We start from the raw sequence: 24,937 nt of genomic DNA, 5'->3' as shown, positions 1-24,937 counted from the left end.
GGGGGTGTATTTGCATATAAACAACTTTCCAACTGCAAACAGGCCTTCAGTTTTTGTCTAGAGCTGGGTAAGACCTTACTAGGAATACAAACAGTGGCTTGGAGGCAGGTCCTAGAGGGGCAGAGGACATCCCGTGGTGGCCTTTGGTGAGTCACTTTCTCCTGCTGACTCTATAGTTGGTTGTGGATTGGATTAAGAATAAGGATTAAAGATAAACCAGAAAATGTTCTAATGGGCTGCCTATGTGCATCTGGAGCTGGAATGAGTCTGTTGGACCGGTGCTCCAAGTTGAGCTGTTACTTAGTTTTCTTCCAACCCATTGACCATTTTCTCTTCAGCAGACCATTAATCAAGTTCATTTAGAGTCCCAGGCAAGCACCCTCTGTAGCACTCTATGAAGTTCAACCTAAACCCCTCTGTCCTTCCTCTTCATGTGCCAGGAGTTCTTCCAGAGGATTGATTGCCTCCCAGCTGCCCTCTGCCTTCAGAGCTCTTCCTCCTTATCCATTTTCAGTTACCAGACTGGTCTACTGAAAAACTAAAACCCTTCCATGATTTTATTTTGCCTTCAGAATACAATTTAGACTTCCTGGGTTAACATCCCAGACCTAGGGCCAGCTGACCTTTTTTTCTCATTCCATCCCTTCTGCCCTCCTTGAACCCTACACTCATGTCGAACTACTTGTTATCCCCCAAACAGCTGTCATCTCATGCTGCCAGTCTCGTTTCTATACACGGTTATATTCCTTCCCCCTGGAATACCTGCTTTGGCCCTTCCCTCTTATCTTTATTGCTCTGGTGTTACCTCCAAAACTTAACTCACTTATCTGAGTTGGGTTTTCTTCCTCTGTAATCCCATCCCACCCTCTGGACAACAGGACTGACTTGAGGGCAGGGACCATAGCTCCTCATCTCTTGACTGTCCAGTACAGGCCTGACGTAGAACAGGGCTTGGTAGATGTAGGTTGATTGATTGCTGCAATCACCTGTCCTGTTTGGAGAATCTTGCCAATTTTAATCAATTTTTTTCCATGGCTTTTCAGAGAGAGTGGGAGAGAGAAGCATTGATGTGAGAGAGACACATTGACTGGTTGTCTCCTGCATATGCCCCAACTGGGGAAGGGGGTGAATCCACAACCCAGGCACGTGTTTGGTGCCTGTGCAGACACTAACCATCAAGCAGCTTTGGCCAGGATGAATCTTGCCAGTTCTTAACTTAAGGCTTTATTAATTAACTAGAGGCCCAGTGCACAATCGGGGCTGGAGAGGGACCCTGGGAGAGCTCCAGGGGAGAGCTCCAGGGCGTGTACGGCCCGTCTAGCCCAGTCCCAATCGGCCAGACCCCAGCAGCAAGCTAACCTACCTGTCAGAGCGTCTGCCCCTGGTGGTCAGTGCACGTCATAGCGAAGTCAAACGGTGGAACTAACGGTCGGACACTTAGCATACTAGGCTTTTATTATATAGGATAGGATTTGAGGCCTATGTAAAGCCATCTAGGTGGTGCTAATTTGCATAGTTGGACTTGACCTTTTCCCACTGTGCCACACTTGAAAGACAGGAAGTATCTCTAAACCCCAGACTTGGCTGCAGGACTATGCCTATACACCATCTACAGGCGTGGGGAGCACCTCCGCTCTCCTTTAACTCCTTGTTTCCAGGCAGCAAGGGCCCATCACTAGCCAGCAGCTCCTATCTCTGCTAGAGTTGGCGAGGTCAGGCCTAGGCCCTCCTTGGGGGGATTTGTATCTTTTCTAAGATGACTGGTTGTTCTTGGTTCATAAATCTAGCCAAATGAGTTTGGAGTTCATGTCTGCTTTGTCCTGTCAATAGAACCTTCTCAGTCACCTGAGCCTTGAGGTCTCCAGATTTGGATTTGGAAGAAAGAAGTTTAGGTCCCACCTCTGCCATATACTTCCTGGCCTTAAGCAAGTCCCTCCACTTTATTGCTTCTGTTTTCTCATAGAAATGGAGATTTTGGACAGTCCTCTCTTCCCAATGGTTACGTACAGGAGAGCCTTAGAAATAGTTCTTTTTTTTTCCTTTTCTAAGTTGTAAGTAAAGGTAAGGCAACTTAGTAAAATATTCAGATATCTCAGAGGAAACTGCCATTTCTTGCATATTCTTCCAGAACTTTCTAGCATTTTATACCTCATCACTGCATGGATTCTTTTGCAAGATTTCCTTTCAGAGGACACTTTGTACTTTTTTAATTGTTGTAGGTAGACTTTAGGGAACTCTTCCTTTAAGTCCTCCTTCCTCAAATCTCCCTGCCCCCAGTACACTCCCAACTTCCCTGTTTTTATGATTTTTTAATTGACTTTGTCTCCAGACCTCAGCTTGATTTGGTGATCAGTTCGCTTCAGAAGAAACTTCTTGTTTTAGAACTTGCAACCTTTGTAAACCAGGCTGAAGGCAGCCTTCACCGTTTGGACCTAGTGTTCCCCAGGGGGTGTTTGGTCGCAGCAATGACAAGAACTACTGAGGAGGAGACAGCCACAGGGAAATGGGTTCCGATAATGGGGCAGCAGCTGAGCACTTGTTGATTTGCTGCTGTCATGACCACAAATGTTTAAAAATAATTTGTAGGGAGGGAGAAAGAAAAAACAGTGGTTTTGTTTTTTTTGTTTGGTGCCACTGCCTTATCAGTGGTAGAGAGAAGGCAGGCCACAGTCATTCAGAAAGGAAGGAGGCACTGTCATCAGAGAGGGGAGGGCAGAGGTGACCCACAGTGCTGTTCAGCCATCAGCGGGTAGAGTGGTGAGAGAACCGACTCAGGGCACAGGGATTGAATGAAGACCTGGCACATTGTGTATTGGTAATTGTTGATTAGCACTTTATATGCATCACGATCACATTAAATCTTCACAGCGCCCTCACGAGAGCAGATCTTATTGTGATCATCCCATTTTCACAAGAATAAATTGTGTTTTGGAGAGGTTAAGTCATTTGTCCAAGTTCGCCACACCTAGAAAGTGTTTAAGCACCACCGAACACTGCATATTTCAGGGCGCTCAGTCAGATTTTAATCATTAGCATCACTAATAATAGCATTATGTCCGTTTTTGAAATCTGAACTTCACAAGAGCCTTGTGACATTTTCTTAATCCACTTTTGCAGATGGGAAACTAAGGCCCGTGGAGACCAGATTGCAATAATGGGCAACATTGTCAGCAACCTGCCTTGTTTTTTCTTTGCAGGCCCACATCTCCCCCACCCCCGGCTTTAGCCTGTTTGAGCAGCTCTCGGGCCCCAAGCCCAGCTGCGATTCTTGTTTAAAGCCTCACATCTTTTCTCTGACTGTCAGACAACAGTCACGGGAATGTCCTGTGCCATCTTCCCTCCTGAGAGTGGTTGGCAGAGAGCAGCAGATGCCCAGAGTTAAGGTCATGTGCCACTCAAGTGCTGGGCTGGAGAAAAGACCCTGTCTCCCTGCTGCTTGTGACCGGGCTGGTGGGTCTGAATGGAGAGGGCTCTGTCAGACTCGTTGTTTGAGTAGGGGGTGCAGTTGGCCAAGCTGGTCAGTGAGGGGCCCTGCACTGGGCGTGGAACTCTGTACTTGTCTACATAAGTTACTCTGCGTTTTAGAATTTTTTGTCCCCTTCTTTTGTAAATTACAGTATTTTCTTACTAGTCAGAATGTTCTACTTGAAAGGTGCGAGTCAAGCTCAGGAATCACTTGACACTTTTTTAGAGAAGAAATAGAACATTTGGCTGCAGAGTCTTAATGGGTAGTTTGCGTTATTCCAAACTGGTGGGCTGTAGGGTGGAGAGCCAAATCTATTTGAAGTGATTTTTAACAATAAGAATGTTTTCTGTCTTGTCTCTGTCCTAGGGAGACAGTATAACAGAGGTTGCCAGTGCAGTGACTTTTGAGTCCATTGTGATCCTGAGCCTCCTCTCCAAAGCCTCAGTTTCCCACCTTTAAAATGGGAATGGTAACAGCCGAAACCGGTTTGGCTCAGTGGATAGAGCGTCGGCCTGCGGACTCAAGGGTCCCAGGTTCGATTCCAGTCAAGGGCATGTACCGTGGTTGCGGGCACATCCCCAGTGGGAGGTGTGCAGGAGGCAGCTGATCGATGTTTCTCTCTCATCGATGTTTCTAGCTCTCTATCCCTCTCCCTTCCTCTCTGTAAAATATCAATAAAATGTATTTAAAAAAAAAAAAGTAAAATGGGAATGGTAACAGTTACACCTATCTTATCCTATTTTATTTCTACATAGAGGAGTATTCTGAATGTAGGGTATCATATGCCTTTTTAAGAAACTAAATGTTGCAAAAATCTTGACTAAAAACTGCTTAGACATAATTTCAGTAGCTGAATAATATTCATTCTGTATGTAACCACCCTATTATTGGATGTGAGATTATTTTCATATTTTCTGTAGTATAAATAACATGGCAATGACCTTTTTTAAAAATATATTTTTACTGATTTCAGAGCGGAAGGGAGAGGGAGAGAGAAACATCAATGATGAGAGAGAATCATTGATCGGCTGCCTCCTTCGTGCCCCCCACTGGGGATCGAATCCAGGACCCTTGAGTCCACAGGCCGACACTCTATCCAATAAGCCAAGCCAGCCAGGGTGGCAGTGACCTTTTATAAAGATCCTCCATACCACACACTCATGTCATTCTCAAGACATGTTTGTGGAGCACTCACACTTCCACCAGCTCTGGGTGACAGAGTCGAACCCCGGCCTTCTTTCTTAGGTTGAGTAATCTTGGTCTTTAATTTGGTAGGCAAAAAATGGCATCTTGTTTTCAGGTCATTTCTGAGAAAAGGTACTCTCCTTTCCCCATCAACAACTTCATCTGGCTGCCTCAAATTCTTTTTAGAAGAGAGTGAGATGTAAATAACAAGTGATAGCTTTCTTTCTCTGCTTTGAGCTGATATGTGATGAGGTCATAGACTGGGTTGCATTGGAGAGGTGGAAGGGTCGCCAGGACCTGGAGCCCAAGGGGGCATTTCAAAGTAAGTCTTGGGGGAGCCACTCTGAAGGTGATGCTCTGGAGAAAGAGATCACAGTGCTGGGTGCCCATGATGCGGGGCTTATGAGTGTGCTCTCTGTGGATTCTGAGCTCTGCATTCAAGGGCAGGGCCTGGTGCCCTCTGGGTCACTTCTGGGTCCCCAGCACAGCTCTGTACAGAATGTGGGGGTGGAAGGCAGGTGCTCAAGACATGTTTGTGGATGAAAAGGGAATAAATGAATACACACAGATACCTCTGGCATTTTTTTTTTTTTTTTAAATATATTTTATTGATTTTTTACAGAGAGGAAGGGAGAGGGATAGAGAGCTAGAAACATCGATGAGAGAGAAACATCGACCAGCTGCCTCCTGCACACCCCCCACTGGGGACGTGCCCGCAACCAAGGTACATGCCCTTGACCGGAATCGAACCTGGGACCTCTCAGTCCGCAGGCTGACGCTCTATCCACTGAGCCAAACCGGTTTCGGCGGCATTTTTTTTTTTTAAATCCTTGCCCATGGACATGCTCATTGAATTTAGAGAGAGTGGAAGGGAAGGGGGGGAGAGAGAGAAACATAGATCAGTTGCCTTTCCATACGGTCTCCTCTTGGGGATCAAATCTGCAACCTTTCAGTGTAAGGCATAATGCTCCAACCAACTGAGCCACCTGGCCAGGCCACACACATACTTTTAAGAGAAAAACTAAGGGTGAGGTCAATGAAGTGGGGAGTTTTGTGGAGCCGAAGTGAACAGATGGATGCCATAAAATCGGCTTCCTGAACTGCTCCTGCCTTCCCAGCTCAGCCCTGTCCCTCCCTTGAGCTCACACCCGGGGGCTGGCTGTCCTGCACCGTTAGACCTCAGGCATAGCCTTGAAAGCTGGACTCTTACCTTGTTTCCCTCCTGAGGGCAGACGTGGTGTACTGTGTATCTTTTTTGTTTCTTGGTGGGTATTCCATGTCTAGCATGTTTGTAAATACTTGATAAGAAATAAATCCATCTTGTGTATCCTGAAAACTATTCAATTTGATTAATAAAAGAGCAGGCCAAGTTAGAATCTATGAGGACCTTGTGTCACTTGTTGAGAGCCCTCTCTCCTCATGTGTGACTGTCTTCCTTCCCCAAACATTTAGGCTTCCCATGAAGCCTACATTCTTGGTGCCTACCAGGGGGCACACTCATGTTAGGCATTAATTAAATAGTAGTGAACAAAATAGAAATGGTCTCTGCCGCACAGAGCAAACATCTGGAGGGAAAGGAAAGGCAAGCCAGTCCTTGTACAAGTGAATTAACACAGATGATTTTAAGATAACAAATGGAGATTAAGAGTCCCTGTAGTCTCCAGAGCTCACAGCTGCATTAGTGGTGGTAACTCAGTTAAACCAGGAAGTTCCGTGTAAACAAGCATGTCAGCTCCAAGGGACGGGCGAGCTGGGGTGATGGCCACTGGGGAAGAGTAGCCACAATCCTGGAGTGTTGGCATTTACTGGATTCTTACACTGCGCGTGGCGCTGGTGGCGCTGTCCTAGGTGCTTTACGTGGATTAGTTCACTTAATCCTTAAGCCCTGCAAGTGCTCTTATGATTCTTATTTTATAGAAGAAGCTCGGGGACATTGTCACTTGCCCAAGGTGACAGTAAGTGGAAAAACAGGGGATCCAGCCAAGGCAGTCAGTCTGGCTCCAGAGCCGGGCTCCTCACTACTGTGCTCTGCTGCCCACCAGTTCCTAGGAAGGACCTCGCAGAGAGAAGGCAGCATTGGGGGCGGGGTGGGCTGTGAACAGCAGGTGGTCCTGCCCCATGGCCAGGAGCCTGGCTGCTCAGTGAGACTGCCCCATTCCACCCTCATAACTCAGAGCTCTTTTTCTGGTTCCCGCCTTTTATTAACTTATAAGTAGTTTGGATTTGCCACCCTCACTAAAAGCTCTGTGGGGGCAGAGCATGCATTATACTCTCACCTGCCCAGCTCAGGGCCTGGCACAAAGCCAGCACTCCGTTCATACTTACTGAATGAACAATTAACGAAATGTCAGACCTAGTGTTTTACCAAAGGAGATAGGCAGTTGTCTAAGAGGATAACTGCTCTTACTTCTTGGAAGTTTATGTAACACAGGAATAGAGCTGGTTTCCAGGACGTTTCCAGAGTGAACGGCTCCACTGAGCGAGCCGACTTGGGGAGAAGGGTTATTGGTAGGTTGGAGAGCGCCAGAGACTGAGGCAGGGGTATCTGACACTCAGAGCTTTAGTTGTCAGGCAAATGAGGTTTTTATATACATTTGGCTTTCCCCTTTAATTGAGCTGTTTTGGGGGACAGAAATAGAGTTGGGGCTTATTTGCAACATTGACTTTATTTTATTTCCTATAAAAATACTATTTTTTTCCGATGACCTTAGTGATTATGCTAAATATAATCACACTATTTAAATGCAATAAGACATTTGTGGAAAGAAAGAAATTTGAATTAATTTCTTTTTGCAGAATTAGTAGTTAATCACATGTACACAGTTTTCCTTTCAGTACATGAAAAGGTGCTTGGTTTCTCCTTTTCAAAGTTTGCCTTTTTTGTCACATAGGCAAGACCTAAACTTAAGCAGAGACACAAGCCTGTCATCTGTAGCAATAAATGTCATTTTCCTGGACTTCAGCATCCTGAGTTAATTAAAAGGTTCAGATGAAGTTAATCAAGTTTGGGACTCTCATTTTGTGCACTGTTTTGATGCAATTCAATGAGTCATCTTTTGGCAGAGCAGCTCTCCATTCCTGAGTTTGATCTTAATGGGACAGTTTTATAATCTGGAAGCTGGTGGGGAGGTGCTCTTCAGAAATGCAGAGTCAACAGTGATGTGTGTGTGTGGCTATTTGGGAGGGTGGAGAGCAGAACAAAGAGGAGAATTTAATAAGCAAGAACTCGTCAGGGGCTAGGGTCAGTTCTGAGACTGCTGCCTGTCTAGAACATGGGCTTCTTCCCACCCCCGCTAACTGGAGTGCTGACATTCGAAAAAGAGTGAAAAATACAGCTTCTGTTTGCTTTGCTACAAATAAGTGGCCTTCTGACTGGCCTCCTTCCCAGAGGCCCTGAGAGGACTTCAGATGTGGTCAGCGAGGTATCTGGCTGGTGCCAGCCTGCCGGCCCTCATCCAGGCGGCCTGCACCAGAGAAACAGCGGGGCCAGCTGCTGGCTGCCTTCACTCCTCCTCTTAGTGCCATCTTACTTCTTTCGGAGATGAAACTGGTCTTACTCTCTGAAGATTGATGGGCAAGGTTTCGTATGGCCTCCACGTCCACTTCTCACCCACTGAATTAGTAACTTAAAATTAATGGACCAGTTGAGAGGAGAGGGCAGGGCCTGTCTGGAAAATGCATAAAAATGTGGTTGAATGGGAGTCCTCTGAGGTGAGGGGCAAAGAGCCAGACCACTTGGAATCCTTGGGGCTACATTCCTGATGGTCCTGCCATTTCTCCTGGATTTGATTAGGGTTAAGAAGCACAGAGTCTGAATGCCAGAGTTGGCATTTCTGCGCTAATGCTTATTGACAGTTACATTGAACAAGCCATTTAACCTCTCTGAACTTCAGTGTCCCCATCTATAAAGTAAGGAGAGTATTCGGGCCTACCTCCCTCACCAGGTTATTGTGGATGAGTGTTAATGTGTGTAAAATGCCTGGCACGCACTAGGCACTGTTGGTTTTACCATTAGGATGGTTTGAGCTTTCTCCAAGGGCTTATATTTAACCAAAAAATGAAAAGCTCTGTGGTGAGAGCTAAAAAAATGACCCTCTCTCCTTCCTTCCGTATGACAGTTGATGCTTCCGTCCCAGTGACACAGAAATGAGAGCTACACATGGGCGGCACTATGTGGGGCCCCCACTGCTGTCCACCACCCTGACGGCCTGAAATTAAGCAGCCTCACTCACTATCCACGTGGTTGCCACTGAGCCTTGAATTGTGCAGTAGAAGCGTCTGTACTTGGCATTGCGTCCGTCATCTGCTCAGGCAGCACTGACACTCATTCTGGGTTTGTGGTCCTGTCCTCTCGGAAGCGATTGATGGGAGCAGCGCTGACATTCAGTGCAGGTCGCTCAGAGTATCCTCTGCGTTGGCTGGACTAGCAGATTTCCAGATTCCTTTGTCTTCATAGGACATCGTTGGAAAGGAGGCTTGGTCTAAACAGGGATTAACTGCCTCTTTTGCAGTCTCTTCTCCACCCTGCCCCCAAATGCTTCTGTGATTGCATTTATTTACTCCAAAATGGAATTCCAGCAACACATCTGCAGAGGTAGACGCTAAGCTCAGGTGAAGGCAGATCAGTTTGTTAGCATCCAAATGGTCATTGGCCTTGACTGCCAAGTGATTCGGTACAATCGAGGGTTCTAGTAGCTGTGTTCTTAAAAAGAGGAGAGTCATGTTTCCAGGTGGCAAACTGTTCAAAACAGGTGCCATGAGCACACACACACGCACCCCTGTTTTTAAAGCTGCGAAGCGCAGAGCCCTAACTGGGCATTTGAAAGTTGCCAGAGAAGCAGACCGGGGCCTTTCTCACAGTGGCACCGAGAACGGCATAGCCCAGGAGCAGGCCTTGTCTTCTACCTGGGCCTCTGTGGTTTGGGATCTTCTTGGAATTCTTTATAATCCATTTATGAACTTCTCAGGCTTGGACCATCTGTTGTGACTCCTAAATTCTCTGTTCTCTCCCCTTCACCTTCACATGTGTAGACACCAAGACTCACTCGCCTTCCCTCGCACCTTCAATGCCTAAGTCTGCTGGGCACTCGGTGAGTGCTTGGTCTTGCTGGCTGAATGAGTGAATTTGTACTCTTTCTTGGAGAGTGGTTCTCAACCCAGGCTGCTCATCACCAAAACTCTTTGCGTCTTAAGAAAACAAGTAGAAAGAAGGGCTCATTTCCTAGTCTGGGGTGAGTTCCAAATGCATTTTTAAAGAGCCTCACAGCAATTGCCTGAGTTTTCAATCCACCTTTATTTTTGGGAAAGAGCCCCTTGTACTGATAGTATAATTTGCCGAATAAGTTCACTTTTTCAGTCAGCAAATAATGATGAAACTTAAATGGAAGCACTTTGTAAACTGTAAAGTCCCCTCCAAGTATGAGGTGCTATCTCATAGCACCCAGGGCCCACTTGTCTCTGTCTCCGCTGATACACACTCTTGTGTGATGAGGAGGAGGAGTGCCCTAGAGACTGCTGTGTGCCTGCCTTGGGGAGCACGTGGGGAACAAGAACACCACCTGCCCAGCATGCGGTGAACATTGTGGACGGTGTAGTGGCAGTGGAAGGGGTTTGTATCTGATGATCTTATCATGCTCCTGCCTATGTATATTTGGTTGGGCTAAAAGTTCAAGCCTTGTTAGGGTCTTGTTTCACAGTAGCTCTGATTTGCTGCCATCATCTCAACCTTTCTCTGGTTCAAAAGCAAAACTAAACACTCATTTCTGGAGGTTGACGAATTGTTATACTAAGGGAGGTTTTGTTTGTAATGACTTGCCTGTCTGATGAGTCTGAGCATTTGGCTGGCCTTTCTGGCTGAAGCAGCCCTTTGAACTGTTGCCTAGAATGCATGCCTCCCGCTCCTGACCTCTCTTCTGGGTCAGAATTGGGCCTTTTCCCTCTGCTGGAAGTTCCCCCCTTCTCCCCAAACACATTCACCCAGTCGTTGCTTCCTCAGGGAAGCCTTACCGGGCACCACCATGTGGGTAGTGTAGACCCTCTGCTGTACTCTCTTGGCACTCATCACACAGTCATTGTAGTTATCTTTGTAATTATTTGATTGCCTTTCTGACCGTATTTGTTGAATAAATGAAAAGTGTATTACCTTTCACTTGGCCCACATTTTAATTAATGTGTGATTCCTAGAGAATGAAAAAGAAAACTTAGTTCTCCACATCTACAAGCATTTATTATGAAAAGACTTGGCGTTTTAACCTCCTTCTCTTTCCTTCCCCAGTGCTCCTGAAGTTCCGCACGGATAAGGGAAGAGACCCTAGTTGTGATACCTTTGGGGAAGATTCTGAGCTGTTGCTCCAGATTCGAAACGATGTGCTTGACTCCCTGGGTGTTAATCCTGACCTGCTTCCTGAAGACTTTGTCAGGTTGGTCTCCACATTTATTAGTTTGGCCTGGATTGATAAACATCTGCGCATTTGCCTTAAGTTGGGGAGGTGCTTCACTGAGACCAAAAGCCCTGAGGGGAGCCTCCTGGGCCACGGTCTGCAACTTCGCCGGCCTCCGGCTCTCCGTTGGTGTAGCCACAGCGTGTGAGAAAGGGGTGCAGGTTCTGTTTGTTCAGTAGTTACATGGTTCAAAACTCAAGTAGTGTAAAATCTGTATGCACTACTGAGTGCCTTTTCCACTCCACAGTGTCTTCTGGGGATGCTTCCCGGTCAGTACATAGATCCCTTCCTCGTTTCCCCAGCTCCGTATAGTATCCCAGCGCAGGAGCAGGAGCGGTCACCGAACCCGTCCCCTGCGGCCTCGAGTTGTGGTCAGGCCTTTGTTACCACACGTGCTGCAGTATATGGCCTTGTGTGTGCAGGCGCACCTCAGGGTTAATGGATAGGTGGGGAGTGCCTGTGTCAGAAGCGTGATTTACTTGGTAGACATGACCCCATTGGTGGCTCACCAGTGTCTGCTCTCAGCAGCAAGGGCAATTGTGTTCCCTGCATCCTCTCACTTGGGCACTTGGATGTTTGCACCTTGGGGGACCAGTCTGTGCTCTTACAGGTTTAGGATTTGATTGGAGAAGTCCAAACAGTGACTAGATCAGGAACCCCTTCCAGGCAGTTCTGGGATCATCAGCGCACTCTTGTTTTCTTTCATTGTCTTAGGGAAAAGTTCCTAAATTGCTTTGCTGTGCCTCTAGCTTGTAGCAGTAATAATAATGGCTGCAGTTTATTGAGCATTTATTATGTACATGTTCTCTCTTCATAACAATTCTTTTTATAGGTGAGGAAAAGTTAAAGTTCAGGAACGTTAAGTGCCTAATCCAAGGTGTGTGTGTGTGTGTGTGTGGCTAATGGCAACAGTACCATGTATTGAAGACGTTCTATGCTTTACCACATTTAATTGCCACAATATTCCCTTGAGGTGTGATTATTTTCCCATTATTTAAATGAAGAAACTGAGGCTCAGAAAGATTTTTCTATCACTTGCTCACGGTTTTAGTAAGTAGCCAACCAAGACCTCACCCAAGTCTCACCATATAACCTCTGGTAGTAGCACGCTTCTTTGGTTTTCTCCCAGCAGTAACGTGAATTAGAGCCCCTTCCTTCTCCAGTCATTTCTTTCTCATGTCTGGGCACCGTGTTTAGACAGTAGCAGACCCCACCAGGTTTAGGACCAGCAGTAAGTAGCCTTTGTTTGCGGGCTTTGGTAAGTTGGTACGGGGCGTTCAGGGGCTGATGACACTGCAGGCTGGGCTCACAGCCCTGCACACATGTCTTGGTAAAGGGAGGACAGTATGTGGAAAGCAAGTGGTACCTGCTCTGGCTCATGCAGGGCTCCATTTGCAGCAGACGCTGCCAGGTAGACCAGGCCGCCAAGCAGGCCCGTGCCTGGCCGTGAGTATGCAGCCAGCTGACTAATTTGGGCATTTAGAGTGAAGAGTGGCCTGGCTCTGCGTCGCGCAAGTGGCCGAGGCCCCGCTTCGCAGAAGGAGAGAGCCACCACCTAACTGCTAACAGCCTAACTAGCTGCTGGCTGGTTTTCTCGCCAGTGTTTCCTTCCCCCTCCCACCTGCTCTGCAGAAACCACTTTCCCATGTTCACGTCCTCATGTGCTCAGGTGTTCCCGCTCTATTGCCCTTTAAGTAAGAGGGGTTTGGTGGCTCTTTGAGGCCTGATAGGGGATGGGATGTCTGGCAGTTCAGGCACCCGCACAGATTGCCCACTGCCAGCTCGGAGCAGGGCTGTGCACTTGAGTAGGGAAGGCTGTGCACAAGTCTCCGTTTCCCTCATCTGTCCTGGTGTGCTTGCTCTGTTCTTTATGTGACCTTATTTATTCTCTTTTCAGAGAGCTTTATTGCTTTTCTGATTAGGAAAGTAACAGATGCCTGTTGCCAGAAAATGTAGAAGGGAAGAAAAGGATCACCACAGTCCCACCATTGAGAAGTAGCCACAGCTAACATTTCGGGGTTTACACTCACAGACTTCTTTGTATTTTTACGCATATGTGTTCTCCTTTTTAATGTCAAAATGTGATCATATTTTCTAAACAATCACCTTCTTTTTTCAGCATGTCATAGGCCTATTTTTATCAAAATACAGATCCATTTCCTTATCGGACACATGGTTATTTATTCAACCATCACCTTATCAGTGGGTATTTAAGTTTGTAGTTTTTCACTATTATATATATTTATGACGAACATTCATAATTTGTATATGTAAATATAACTTTTTTACTGTTTAAAATTTTTATTGTAGTTAAATATACACAACATAAAATGTAACATCTTCACCATTGTTAAACGTACAGTTTAGTGGCATTAAGTACATTCACATTGCTGTTTAATTTCCATTATTTAGCCTTACATATAGTAAAACTCATTTTTCTTTCTTTTTTTCTTTTTTTTTTATTGATTTCACAGAGGAAGGGAGAGAGAGATAGAAAATCAGTGATGAGAGAGAATCATTGATTGGCTGCCTCCTGCACACCCCCCACTGGGGACCGAGCCCGCAACCCGGACATGTGCCCTTGACTGGAACCAAACCCTGGACCCTTCATTCAGTCTGAAGGCGGATGCTCTATCCACTGAGCCAAACCAGCTAGGGCTAAAATTCATTTTTTGTTTCCTCATGTATTTTTTAAAGTTTATATATATAGTAAAATTTATTTATTTTTGTTACACAGTTCTATGAGCCATGTGTGTTTTGTTGTTATCGTTAATCCTCTTTTGAGAATATTTGTTTCCATTGATTTTTAGAGAGAATGAAGGGTGGGAGGTAGGGGGAGAGAGAGAAACATCAATGTGAGACACATTGATTGGTTGCCTCCCGCACTCACCCCAACCGGGGCTGGGGATCGAATCTGCAACCCAAGTACGTGCCCTTAACTGGAAATCGAACCCGAGACCCTTCGGTGCATGGGCCGGCGTTCTAACCGTTGAGCAATGCTGGCCAGAACTGTGTGTGTGTGTGTTGTTTTTATTTTTACAGTTTCATGAATTTTTACAAAGACATACTAGTAGAGTTGTGTAACCACCACCACAATCAAAATATAGGAAAGTTTCATCACTTCAAAACACTCCCTTGTGGCCCTGACCGGTTTGGCTCAGTGGATAGAGCGTCAGCCTGTGGACTGAAGGGTCCCGGGTTCGATTCCAGTCAAGGGCATGTACCTTTGGTTGCGGGCACATCCCCAGTGGGGGGTGTGCAAGAGGCAGCTGATCGATGTTTCTCTCTCATCGATGTTTCTAACTCTCTGTCCCTCTCCCTTCCTCTCTGTAAAAAATCAATAAAATATATTTAAAAAAAAAAAAAACACAAAAAAACTCCCTTGTGGTCCCAGCCGGTTTGGCTCAGTGGATTGAGCATCAGCCTGTGGACTGAAGAGTCCTGGGTTTGATTCCGGTCAAGGGCATATACCCAGGTTGCGGGCTCAATCCCCAATAGGGGGTGTGCAGTAGGCAGCCGATCAATGATTCTCTCTCATCAGTGATGTTTCTATCTCTCTCTCCCTTTCCCTTCCTCTCTGTAATCAAAAAAAAAAAAAATATATATATATATATATATATATATATATATATATATATATATAAATAATATTTAATAAAAATATATTTTTTAAAAAAACCCACAAAACTCCCTTGTGGTGCCTTGTAGCCAGCCCCTTCCCCACCAGCAATAGCTGATCCATTCTCTATTCCTGTACTTCTGCCTTTCCCAGTAATATAATATGCAGGCATACCTCAGAGATTGAGGGCTCAAGGTTCCAGACCACCGTAATAACTCAAGTATCACAATAAAGTGAATTGTAATCTTTTGCTGGTGGAGGGGAGGGTCTTGCAAGAGTTCTTTATATATTCTAGATACAAGTCCTCCCTTCATATATGACTAACAAAATTTCCTCCCATTTTGTGGATTGTCTTCTTACTTTCTTAATGGTATCCTATGTGGAGTTTTTCTAGTTGGTATTTGTGTGTGTGTGTTTCTTCTTGTTAATCCTCACCCGAGGATATTTTTCCATTAATTTTTTTTTCTTTCATTTTTTTTTTTTTTTTAAGAGAGAGAGAGAGTGTGTGTGTGTGGAAGTGAGGGGGAGAGACACACAGAAACATCAGTGTGAGCGAGAGACATCAATTGGTTGCCTCCCACATGTGCCTTTGACTGGACTCGAACCCGGGACCCTTCAGTCTATGGGCCGATGCTCTATCCACTGAGCCAAATTGGCTGGAGCTTTAATGGTATCCTTTGAAGTTTAGTTTTAATTTTAATGAAATACAATTTATCTATTTTCTTTTTTCACATATCCTTCTGGTGTCACATCACCTAATCTAAGGGCATAAAGATTTAGTCCTGTATGTTCTAAGAGTTTTCTAGTTTTAACTTTCACATTTAGGTCTGTGATCCATGTTCAAGTTAACTTTTGTACAAACTGTGAGGTCGGGGCTCCATTTCATTCTTGTGTATGTGGAGACCCAAATGTCCCAGTACCATTTGTTATAAAAACTTTTCCATTCCCCTTGAATGATCTAGGCACCCTGATCAAAAATTAATTGACCATATATGTATTTATTTACTTCTGGGCTCTCAGTTCTATTTCATTTATGTGTATGTCTGTTTGTTTTGTTTTGTTTTGTTTTGTTGTTTTGTTTGATTTTTGTTAATCTTCACCCAAGGATATTTTTTCCATTGCTTTTTAGAGAGAGGAAGGGAGGAGGTTGAGGGGAAGAGGGGGAAGGAAACATCGATGTGAGCGCAAGCCGACACTCTAACCACTGGTCAGGGCTGTATGTCTATTTTAATGCCAGTATCACGCGATGTTGATTACTATAGCTGTGTTAGTAGTAAGTTTTTAAATTGGGACACATGAATTCCTCAACTTTGTTCTTTTTTATTTTTTAATCCTTATCTGGGGACATGTTTACAGATTTTAGAGAGAGAGGAAGGGAAACATCAGTGTGAGAGAGAAATATTGTTTGGTTGCTTCCTGTACGCACCTTGATTGGGGATCAAACTCGCAACCTAGATATGTGCCCTGACTGGGAATCGAACCTGCAACCTTTTGGTATATGGGGCTATGCTCCAACCAACTGAGCCATCTTGCCAGGGCCAACTTTGTTCTTCTTTTGCAAAATTATTTTGGCTATTCTGGATCTCTTGCATTCCCATAGGAATATTAGGATGGATTTTGCCATTTCTACAAAGCAGGCAGCTGGAATTTTGATTTAGTTATTTTGTCAGATATATAGATTAATTTGGGGAGTATTGCTCTCTTAACATTAAGTCTTCTGATCCATGTACATGAGATATATTTTCATTTATTTAGGTCATTTATTTCTTTCAACAATATATTGTAGTGTGTTTTGTTTTTTTTAATTCAATCTTTATTGTTGGAAGTATTACATATGTTCCCTTTTTTCTTCCATGGACCCCTTCTAGCCCGCCCTTGCCCCCCACCCCAGGCCTTCACCACCCTGTTGTCCATGTGGTATGTATATATGCATAGAAGTTCTTTGGTTGATCACTTCCCACCCCCTCTACCTCCACCCCCGCCTTCCCTCCGAGATTCCGCAGTCTGTTCTGTGCTTCTGTGTCTCTGGATCTATTTTGTTCATTAGATTGCACATAGGAGTGATATCAGATGATACTTGTCTTTCTCTGACTGGCTTATTTTGCTTAGCATAATACTCTCCAGGTATATATTGTAATCTTCAACTTTTGTTTTACACATCTATTGTTAAATTTATTTCTAAATTTTTTATTTTGGATGCTACTATGAGTGGAATTCTTAACTTTGTTTTTAGAATGTTCAGTACTAATGTATAAAAATACAATTGATTTCTGTATATTTATCTTATATCCTATAAGCCTTGCTAATTAAATATTTCACGTAATTTTTCTGTGAATTCCTTAGTATTTTCTATATACCAGATTATGTCATCTGTGAATATGTATTGCTTCTTCCTTTCCAATCTGAGGTCTCTTATTTCTCTTCTCCTTAACTGCCCTGGCTGGAACCTTCAGTACAATGTCCAATAGAAGTGGTGAGAGCCGACATCTTTATCTTGTTCTTGATCTTGGGAAAGCAGCTTTCAGTCTTTCACCATTGAGTATGGTGACAGATATGACCTTTTCATAGATGCCCTTTATCAAGTTGAAGAAGTTTTTCTCTATTCCCAGTTTGTTGAGTGTTTTTATCATGAAAAGGTGCAGGATTTTGTTGCGTGCTTTTTCTGTGTCTATTGAGATCATCATGTGTTTATTATCCTTTATTCAATTAATATGGCATACTATATTGATTGGTGTGTTGTTCTTTTTCAGCTGTTGAACCAACTTTGCATTCCTGACATAAATCCCACTTAGTCATAGTGAATAATTCTTTCTATATGTTATTGGTTTGGTTTGCTAGCATTTAGTTAAGAGAATATACTTAGCTGTGGCCAGTATTCTCAGTGGTTAGAGCATTGGCCTACCCACCAAAGGTTCTCATGTTTGATTCCCAGTCAAGGGCCCATACTTGGGTTGCAGGTTCGCTCCCTGACCCTGGTCGGAGCACATGTGGGGAGACTACCAATGGAAGCATCTCTCACATCTATGTTTCTCTTTCTCTCTCCCCCGCTCCCTTCCTCCCTGCCTCCCTCCCTCCCACTCACTCTTTTAAAATCAATGGGAAAAATATCCTCTGGTGAGGATTAACAAACAAAAATAATAATATGCTTTTACATTTTTTTAATTTATCAGTTTGAGAGAGGGAAACATTGATTTGTTGTTTCGCTTATTTATGCACTCTGGTCGATTCCTACATGTACTCTGACCAGGGATTGAACCTGCAACCTAGGCGTATCGAGAAGACATTTTAACTCTCTGAGCTACCTGGCCAGGGCGTGATAATATACTTTTAAGAAAGAAGAGGCAGAATATTACATTGTGTGGTATGATCACAAGAGAATACATGCTTTTTGTTTTGTTTTGTTTTTTCATAAGAGGGGGGAAATTCTGGCATTTGGTTATCTTTGAGTAGTAGAATAGAATTCTGGGTGATGGGTTTCTTTGTAATATTTCTCTACGTTTTTATAGTTCTATAATAGACCTCAACAAACAGGAGGAAAAGTTACCTCTGTAGCTAAACAAATGGTAGTGCTGATCCTGGCTGGGGTGGGGGTAGGGGTGGAAGGTGAAAGTTGTGATATAGCCTTTCTAAAGGGCTTTTTTTAAAGGGACATTTTGGCAAAATGTATCAGAACCCAGATGTATGATTGCAATGTTGAACAATCTAAATATCCATCAGATTATAGTGTGGAATGAATATTAGTTGATATTACTTGGGTTTAAAATACTATATGTTTAGCCCGGCCGGCATGGCTCAGTGGTTGAGTGTCAACTTATGCACCAAGAGGTCATGGTTTGATTCCCAGTCAAGGCATTTGCCCAGGTTGTGTTGCAGGCTCAATCCCCAGTGGGGGGCGTGCAGGAGGCATCCAATAAATGATTCCCTCTCATCATTGATGTTTCTCTTTTTTCCTCTCTGAAATAAAAATATGTATATATTTTAAAAAGAGAGAATCATCAATCAGCTACCTCCTGCATGCCCCACACTGGGGATGGAGCCCACAACCTGGGCATGTGCCTTTGACTGGAATCGAACCGGGGACCCTTCAGTCCACAGGCCAGAGCTCTAGCCACTGAACCAAACCAGCCTGGGTTGGAGGTGGTCTCTTGATCATAGGGTTTCTTTGGGAAGCTGCAACTTGTCTATGTCCCAGTTTGCTCATTTAAGAAATACCTTTGAGTTTAGGGCTGGGAACCGGGGAAGTAGTAAGAGATAGGGTTTAGCTACCCAGGTTGGTGATTTGAAGGGGTAGGTGACAGTATCAGCTAAAATTTGTCCTCTGGCCCAAGAAGGGCTGGTATCTATGTGGGTAGTGAAGACTTTTTTCTATCCCCATACTTTCATATCAGATCCCAAATTTCCCATGCCTCCTGCATGTTAACACAGGCCTTCTCCCTGACATTTGTCTGGGAATAGCATATAGAACCCACCGCCCATTATGGGTAAGGATAGAATTGCTAGAATGTGACCGGGGCACTGACACATCTGATATTTGTAGGACCTTATTTTTAGGAAGCACAGATATAGTCTTTCCTTTAACTTAAAAAAAGAAAAAGAAAAAAGTGTTGTGAAACAATTCCTGCCTGCCAAGGTTCAAAGGTCTTTCCCAACCACCATCTAACCCCTGGATGGGATTTAACTTTCACGCCTAGATGCCAGCATTAGCATTGCTGTCAGAATTGACTCCCTGGCAGGAGATGTTTCCTTCAGGCAGCCCTTTGCCGGCCCTTCTACATGTCCTACCCCCTTTCTGTTCCTCCGTGCTCATTTCACTTGTCTTCCCTTCTAGGTTCTGCTTCTCCGAGATGGCTCCTGTGTGTGCAGTGGTTGGAGGGATCTTGGCCCAGGAAATCGTTAAGGTAAACAGTCGCTGTGGAGAGAGGACAGTTCATCCACCGCACACCTTGTAGATGTGCCGAGAGGGCGCCCTGGGCTCCCTGGTTTCTCTGACCTCGCTCGACCTTGTTTCATGCCCCACCCTTCCCCTTCCTTCCCTTTTCCTGCCCATCCCATTCTCTCCAGCCCATCCAGGTGGGCATTCAGCAGATGACCTGTGAGTGCCGCTCTGTGCTGAGCCCAGAGCTGGACATAGTGCTGCCTCCCCTCCCCAGCTGACCTGACCAGGGAGCTGGTGCTTATGCTGTTCGCCGAGTATTCTGCTTCTCCTGGCTCTAGGAAGTGGGTGCTGTCATGATGCCCTTTTACGGAAGGACACTACTGAGGCCCTGATAAGGGACTCCAATCCGTGCTCTTCGCCTCGACAGGGTTTCTCTGTCCATCACCATGGCCTCAGAGTTCCTTCTTAATCCCAGAGGAGGAGGCCAGTCAGTACCAGTGCCCGTGCAGGAGCCCACAGGCTCCAGAAGGGGGCCTGTGATATGTTGGGTAGCTGTCACTGGCACTCTCCTAGGGGAAGTATCTTACCTGGGATCATAGAACCGGTAGCTAGGTCAGCATTTTATGTTTCTTCTGGAAGGACATTTGGGTTGCGAAAGCTATAGCATACCCCAAAGTTTTACTTCCTCTGGGAACTTTGATATTTGCCCAAAGACGTTAGACTGGCCTTTGTCAGGGTCTAGGTGCTCGTGGACTTGCCGTGGTGTTTTGTCCTCCCTGGGCCGCATTGTGCTGGTCCCTGACAGAGTGCAGTGACGGAGGATCAGAAGGTGGGAATGGGAACGTATGTATTCTTAGTGACTGACAATCCTGTCCTATATAATAAAACCCTGATGTGCAAATCGACCGAACGGCAGAACAACCAGTCACTATGACGTGCACTGACCACCAGGGGGCAGATGCTCAATGCAGGAGCTGCCCCCTGGTGGTCAGTGCACTCCCTCAGGGGGAGCACCACTCAGCCAGAAGCTGGGCTCACGGCTGGCCAGCACAGCGACGGTGACGGGAGCCTCTTGTGCCTCCGCTGCGGGCGGGCGGTAAGGAGCCAGGGCTCCCAGACTATGAGAGGGCGCAGGCTGGGCTGAGGGCCCCGAGGCCCCAGTGCATGAAATTTAGTGCACCGGCCTCTAGTAATAGATAACAAGTGCTATACAGAGACTGTTCTTTACATGGATGAACTAATTTATTCTCCCAGCAGCCACAGAGGTAGAAGTGTGGTGATCCCTGATGTATAAAGCGGGGTGGAGGTGCGGGGAAGTGGGGAGCCAGGATTCGAGCCTAGGCAGTCTGGCTTCTGGGCCTGTGTTCTTCACCACTTGGTCATCATGCCTCAGGCACTGTCCCAAACTGACACTCAGTCCAGTGGCTCTGCGTCTGCGTGGACCTAGGGCTGCTATTCTTGCACCCCCAGGCTCACTTCTGTACATCCCATTGAGAAGCTGCTTCCTGGATTTTTCATATGGGATGGAGATTTGGGGTCAAGGCCACCTGCCTTGACCCCATTGTTTGCAGCGGCTTCTCTGCATCCCAGTCCTAACCTCTAAGGCAGCCCCCTCCTCGCCGCCTGCTGGGGACAGCTGTTGCCAGCATCTTGTTTCTGTTTATCCCAGATAGCCAGAGCACTCTGCATTCTCGGTTGCTGGGCGTGTCTGGAATCTCCTCCTACCCCCATCTGGCTTGGGAAGCACTTTACCTTTTGCCCCATGTTCACCCCATGCCCTGCTGTCTCGTCCCCACCACTCCACTCCCCCTGCTTAACACAGGTCAGCCTTCAGTCAGCTGGCGGTGGGGTCCTGCATCAGGGCCACAGACCTCCCCCGCTCTCCTGAGAGACCATCTGACCGTCAGAAAGTGAGCACTGGGAGGCGGGGGACGAATGAAAAACCTGTCCCCTTGGAATCATCTTTATTTCCCTCCTTTTTCATTTCAGACCCATGTGTTCTGCCCACGTCCTCACTTGTCATGCTCCCTTAGTCGTCCTTCCTTTCCCCCGTCACAGTGGGCCCCGCGCTCAGTGCTGCGGGTGACAGGGACGGCGCGGCCATCTCACGCTCCAGGTTAGGCCGCTCCAGTTAGAGCTCCTTCCAGGCTCTAGGCGTTCTGGCTGTGGGCTCTGGGCCTTCCACCCGGCTGAGTGCTTGGGATCCTCAGCCGTTGGTAAGGGGTGCTGGCCCCATTAGTAGTAGCAGCTCCCGCTTACTGAGCATCTGGCTGTGCCAGGCACATTACAAGACTGATCGCATTTCATTCTCACCAGAAACCCTAGTAGGCAAGTGCCTTTTCATAATCGCGCCAGGAGCAAGCCTGTCAGATCCGAGCCCCCTCCTTAGGATCTAGCACTATACCTGACACAGATTAGATGCTAAAACAGTTCCTTGGACAAGTGGCTGAATGGCCACTTAAAGTAGGTATAATTGTCCCCATTGACAGATGAGGAAATGGATTGGGATCGGTGCTCAGTTCAAGGAGAAGTTCAGGATGTTTAGAGCAATTTCAAACTTGTAAATGAGATCGTGCCTTATGAGGGACAACATGGAGCTCTCTGGAATCTCGAAGCACTGCCTAGAAGCTGGCCTAGGTGATGTCCACTTCAAATGGTAACCCTGTTTGGGTTCAGAACCTCTTAGAAAAATCACCGGCACGTATGAGCCCAGTACTGTACACACATGACTCAGCTTGTGATTTCCGGTTGTCTAACCCGGTCCTTAATAGTGCTGTGTCCCTCCCTTCCACTCTCTCTAAAAATCGGTGGGAAAAATATCCTCGGGTGAGGATTAAAAAAGCGCTGTGTCCTTCTGTTAACCCCACGAGACAGTCATCGTGTCTGTGGCTGAAGAGCAGCTCCCAGGCCTGTCCTGTGGCAGGCAGGCAGGCGAGGCCTCCGGGAGCCGCAGCCGAGGTGTGTTGGAGGGAATCGCTGCCTTTCCCAGGCACAGCCATGATTGTCCCTGCGGTTGGCCATGTGGTGCTCCTTCATGCCGGGCACTGGTGAAGGTGTTTGAGGTACATCATCTCGCTTTCCTTTTTTTAATCTTTATTGTTGAGAGTATTACAGATGTCTCCTTTTTTCCCCCGTTGTCCCCATCTAGCCCATCCCCGACCCAGGCCTTCACCACACTATTGTCTGTGTCCATATATGCATAAATGTTCTTTGATTGATCTCATCTCTATATTTTCTTTAAGTGTTTTTATTGATTTTTTAGAGAGGGGGAGACTCATTGATCGATTGCCTCCTACTGGGGATCGAGTCTGCAACCTGGGCATGTGCCCTGACCAGGAATCAAACTGGGGACCTCCTGTGCCTGAGTTGACGCTCAGCCACACCAGCAGGGCTCATCTCTCTCAATGCCTAGGATAATACATCTGTTACGTTTGCTGTACGTGCGGAAAGTAAGGCTCAGAGGAGCTAAGTGATCTGTCCAAGGGCACACAGCTGGCAAGGGCTAGCCCGGAGACAGACCACAAAAATGCCCCCCCACCCCCGCCCCCCAAAAAACATGCCTCCATGCTCGAGCTCACTGGAGCGCACCCACGTCTTTCCCTGCTCCTTCCCCCTGGGCGTCTTCTCTCTGTCTTCTCTTCTCTCTCTCAGCACCAAGGGCCCTTCTTTGGCCTCCGAACCTTGTTTCCTGAGCCTGTGCAGCCCAGCTGGCTCACTTTTTCTACCTCTGTGACTTTCTAAATAAACTTTCGCTTGTATTTAAAAAAAAAAAAAAAAAAAAGAAGTTTCCAGACATGGCCAAATGGCCCCTGGGGAGCAACATCGACCTCTATTGAGAAACCACTGCCCACACTGCTTGTGGAAGATCTGGTCTGGGGATTTTTCCCTCCATTTTGTCCCTTCTAAAGCACGTGAGCTGAGCCCTCTTCTTGTTTTTCTCCCCAGGCCCTGTCTCAAAGGGACCCACCTCACAACAACTTCTTCTTTTTTGATGGCATGAAGGGAAATGGGATTGTGGAGTGCCTCGGCCCCAAGTGAACCCACGACATGGCAGCCCTGAAGATGCTGACCCCCAGTGTGCCCGCATGCATTCCCGTGCCCTTCCTCCCCCCAAGGCATCTCCAGGCGAGAGAAGAGTGAAGTCATTGGACCAACGCAAACCCTTTCCTGTGAACAATGAGGTCGTGCAGATGTGCCGCTTGCGAGCACCAGCAGCTGCTGCACATGAGGGGCGGAGGGACTGGCTGCCTCCCTCCAGCACTGCGCAGGACTGTTTGCCAGCTCCGCTGAGCGGGCAGCACCTGCAAGCGCCCTCCGACGCCTCTGTCCTGGTGCCGTCATGGCATCGCCACCCCTCTGGGTACCCCGCCAGGGATGCCTGCCAGGAACCAGCACACCTGGTTGCGTAGGAGCCTCTCACCACCTTCTTGGACTTCTCCGCCTGATGTCACACCGAGGGGAGCATGGCCTCGGGGGAATGAGGCCCAGGCCCGATGAAACACGAGTGGAACCACAGTTCCAAATGCAGACAGGTGCCCTGAGAGGAAAAACATGGCAGGCGGGATGTATTTCCTCCGGAGTTCGAAATCCTGAAAAACAACAGGTGGCATCTGGTGCGCTGTTCCTGAGTGTTAGTTGAGGATTAGTGAGTTCCAGCCTGGGCTGTGGGACAGAGGAAACGGTACTGGGTCCTCTAGGGCATTCGGGCGAGACCTTGCAAGTTGAATATTAGGACTGAATATTAGAAAAAGTGTTTTAAAGGCAGATGCCAGGGTCCCACCCCCTGGGGATTCTGATCTGTGGGGCCCCGCTGGGAGGGAGGAGCTGTCCTGTTCACAGAGCCTGCCTCTGCTGTGGCGCGGGAGACTGTTGCATTTAAGGGCTGTGTCGTCCTTCATTACCCCTGAATGGCAGCTGTTTGTGTTTTTTATATTTTCTAGATTCCCGTGGTCCTTTAAAAAGGAATGATAGAAATAAAGTTATTTGCTTTAGGATCTGTTTGTTTTTCTTCCACATTTGAAACTTCCTCTGACAGGGAGTGATCCCCTCAATTGCCTTTTTAAACCTGCTCCTTCCACTGGAAGAAATTCCACTGGACTCTTTAACCTGACTCTAAGAGTTCTCCCCTCCGACTCGGTTCCTGCCACCTTTTTTCTGGGTAACGCAGCAAAACAGTGCATGGAAGCCTCTGGTTCCAGCTGTGTGCTGAGTAATTCAGTTACCTAGTGGCTGGGCTCAGGGACAAGAACTATAATAGTAGAAAAGGAGGAAAACGTGATGCCGATGCCACCTTTAATTTAGCTCCTCTGTGTGCCAGGCATTGCGCAGAGTAAACATGGCGATGGCCTCCT

General features: G+C 46.5%; 1 protein-coding gene across 1 annotated transcript in view; it reads left to right on the top strand.

The window, feature by feature from the left end:
* Positions 1-24,580, top strand: part of SAE1 (SUMO1 activating enzyme subunit 1) — a 77,147-nt gene extending 52,567 nt beyond the window's left edge. Inside the window, exons 7-9 of the mRNA XM_080645816.1 lie at positions 10,926-11,070; positions 19,539-19,608; positions 23,532-24,580. Of these exons, the coding sequence (XP_080501942.1) occupies positions 10,926-11,070; positions 19,539-19,608; positions 23,532-23,624 (308 nt within the window). The 3' untranslated portion in view covers positions 23,625-24,580. The remainder of the gene's footprint in view (positions 1-10,925; positions 11,071-19,538; positions 19,609-23,531) is intronic.
* Positions 24,581-24,937: the final 357 nt, after the last annotated feature.

Source organism: Plecotus auritus (genome assembly GCF_963455305.1).
Source record: "Plecotus auritus genome assembly, chromosome: 10".
Taxonomy (NCBI): Eukaryota; Metazoa; Chordata; class Mammalia; order Chiroptera; family Vespertilionidae; genus Plecotus; species Plecotus auritus.
This window is presented reverse-complemented; position numbering and strand designations above follow the sequence as displayed.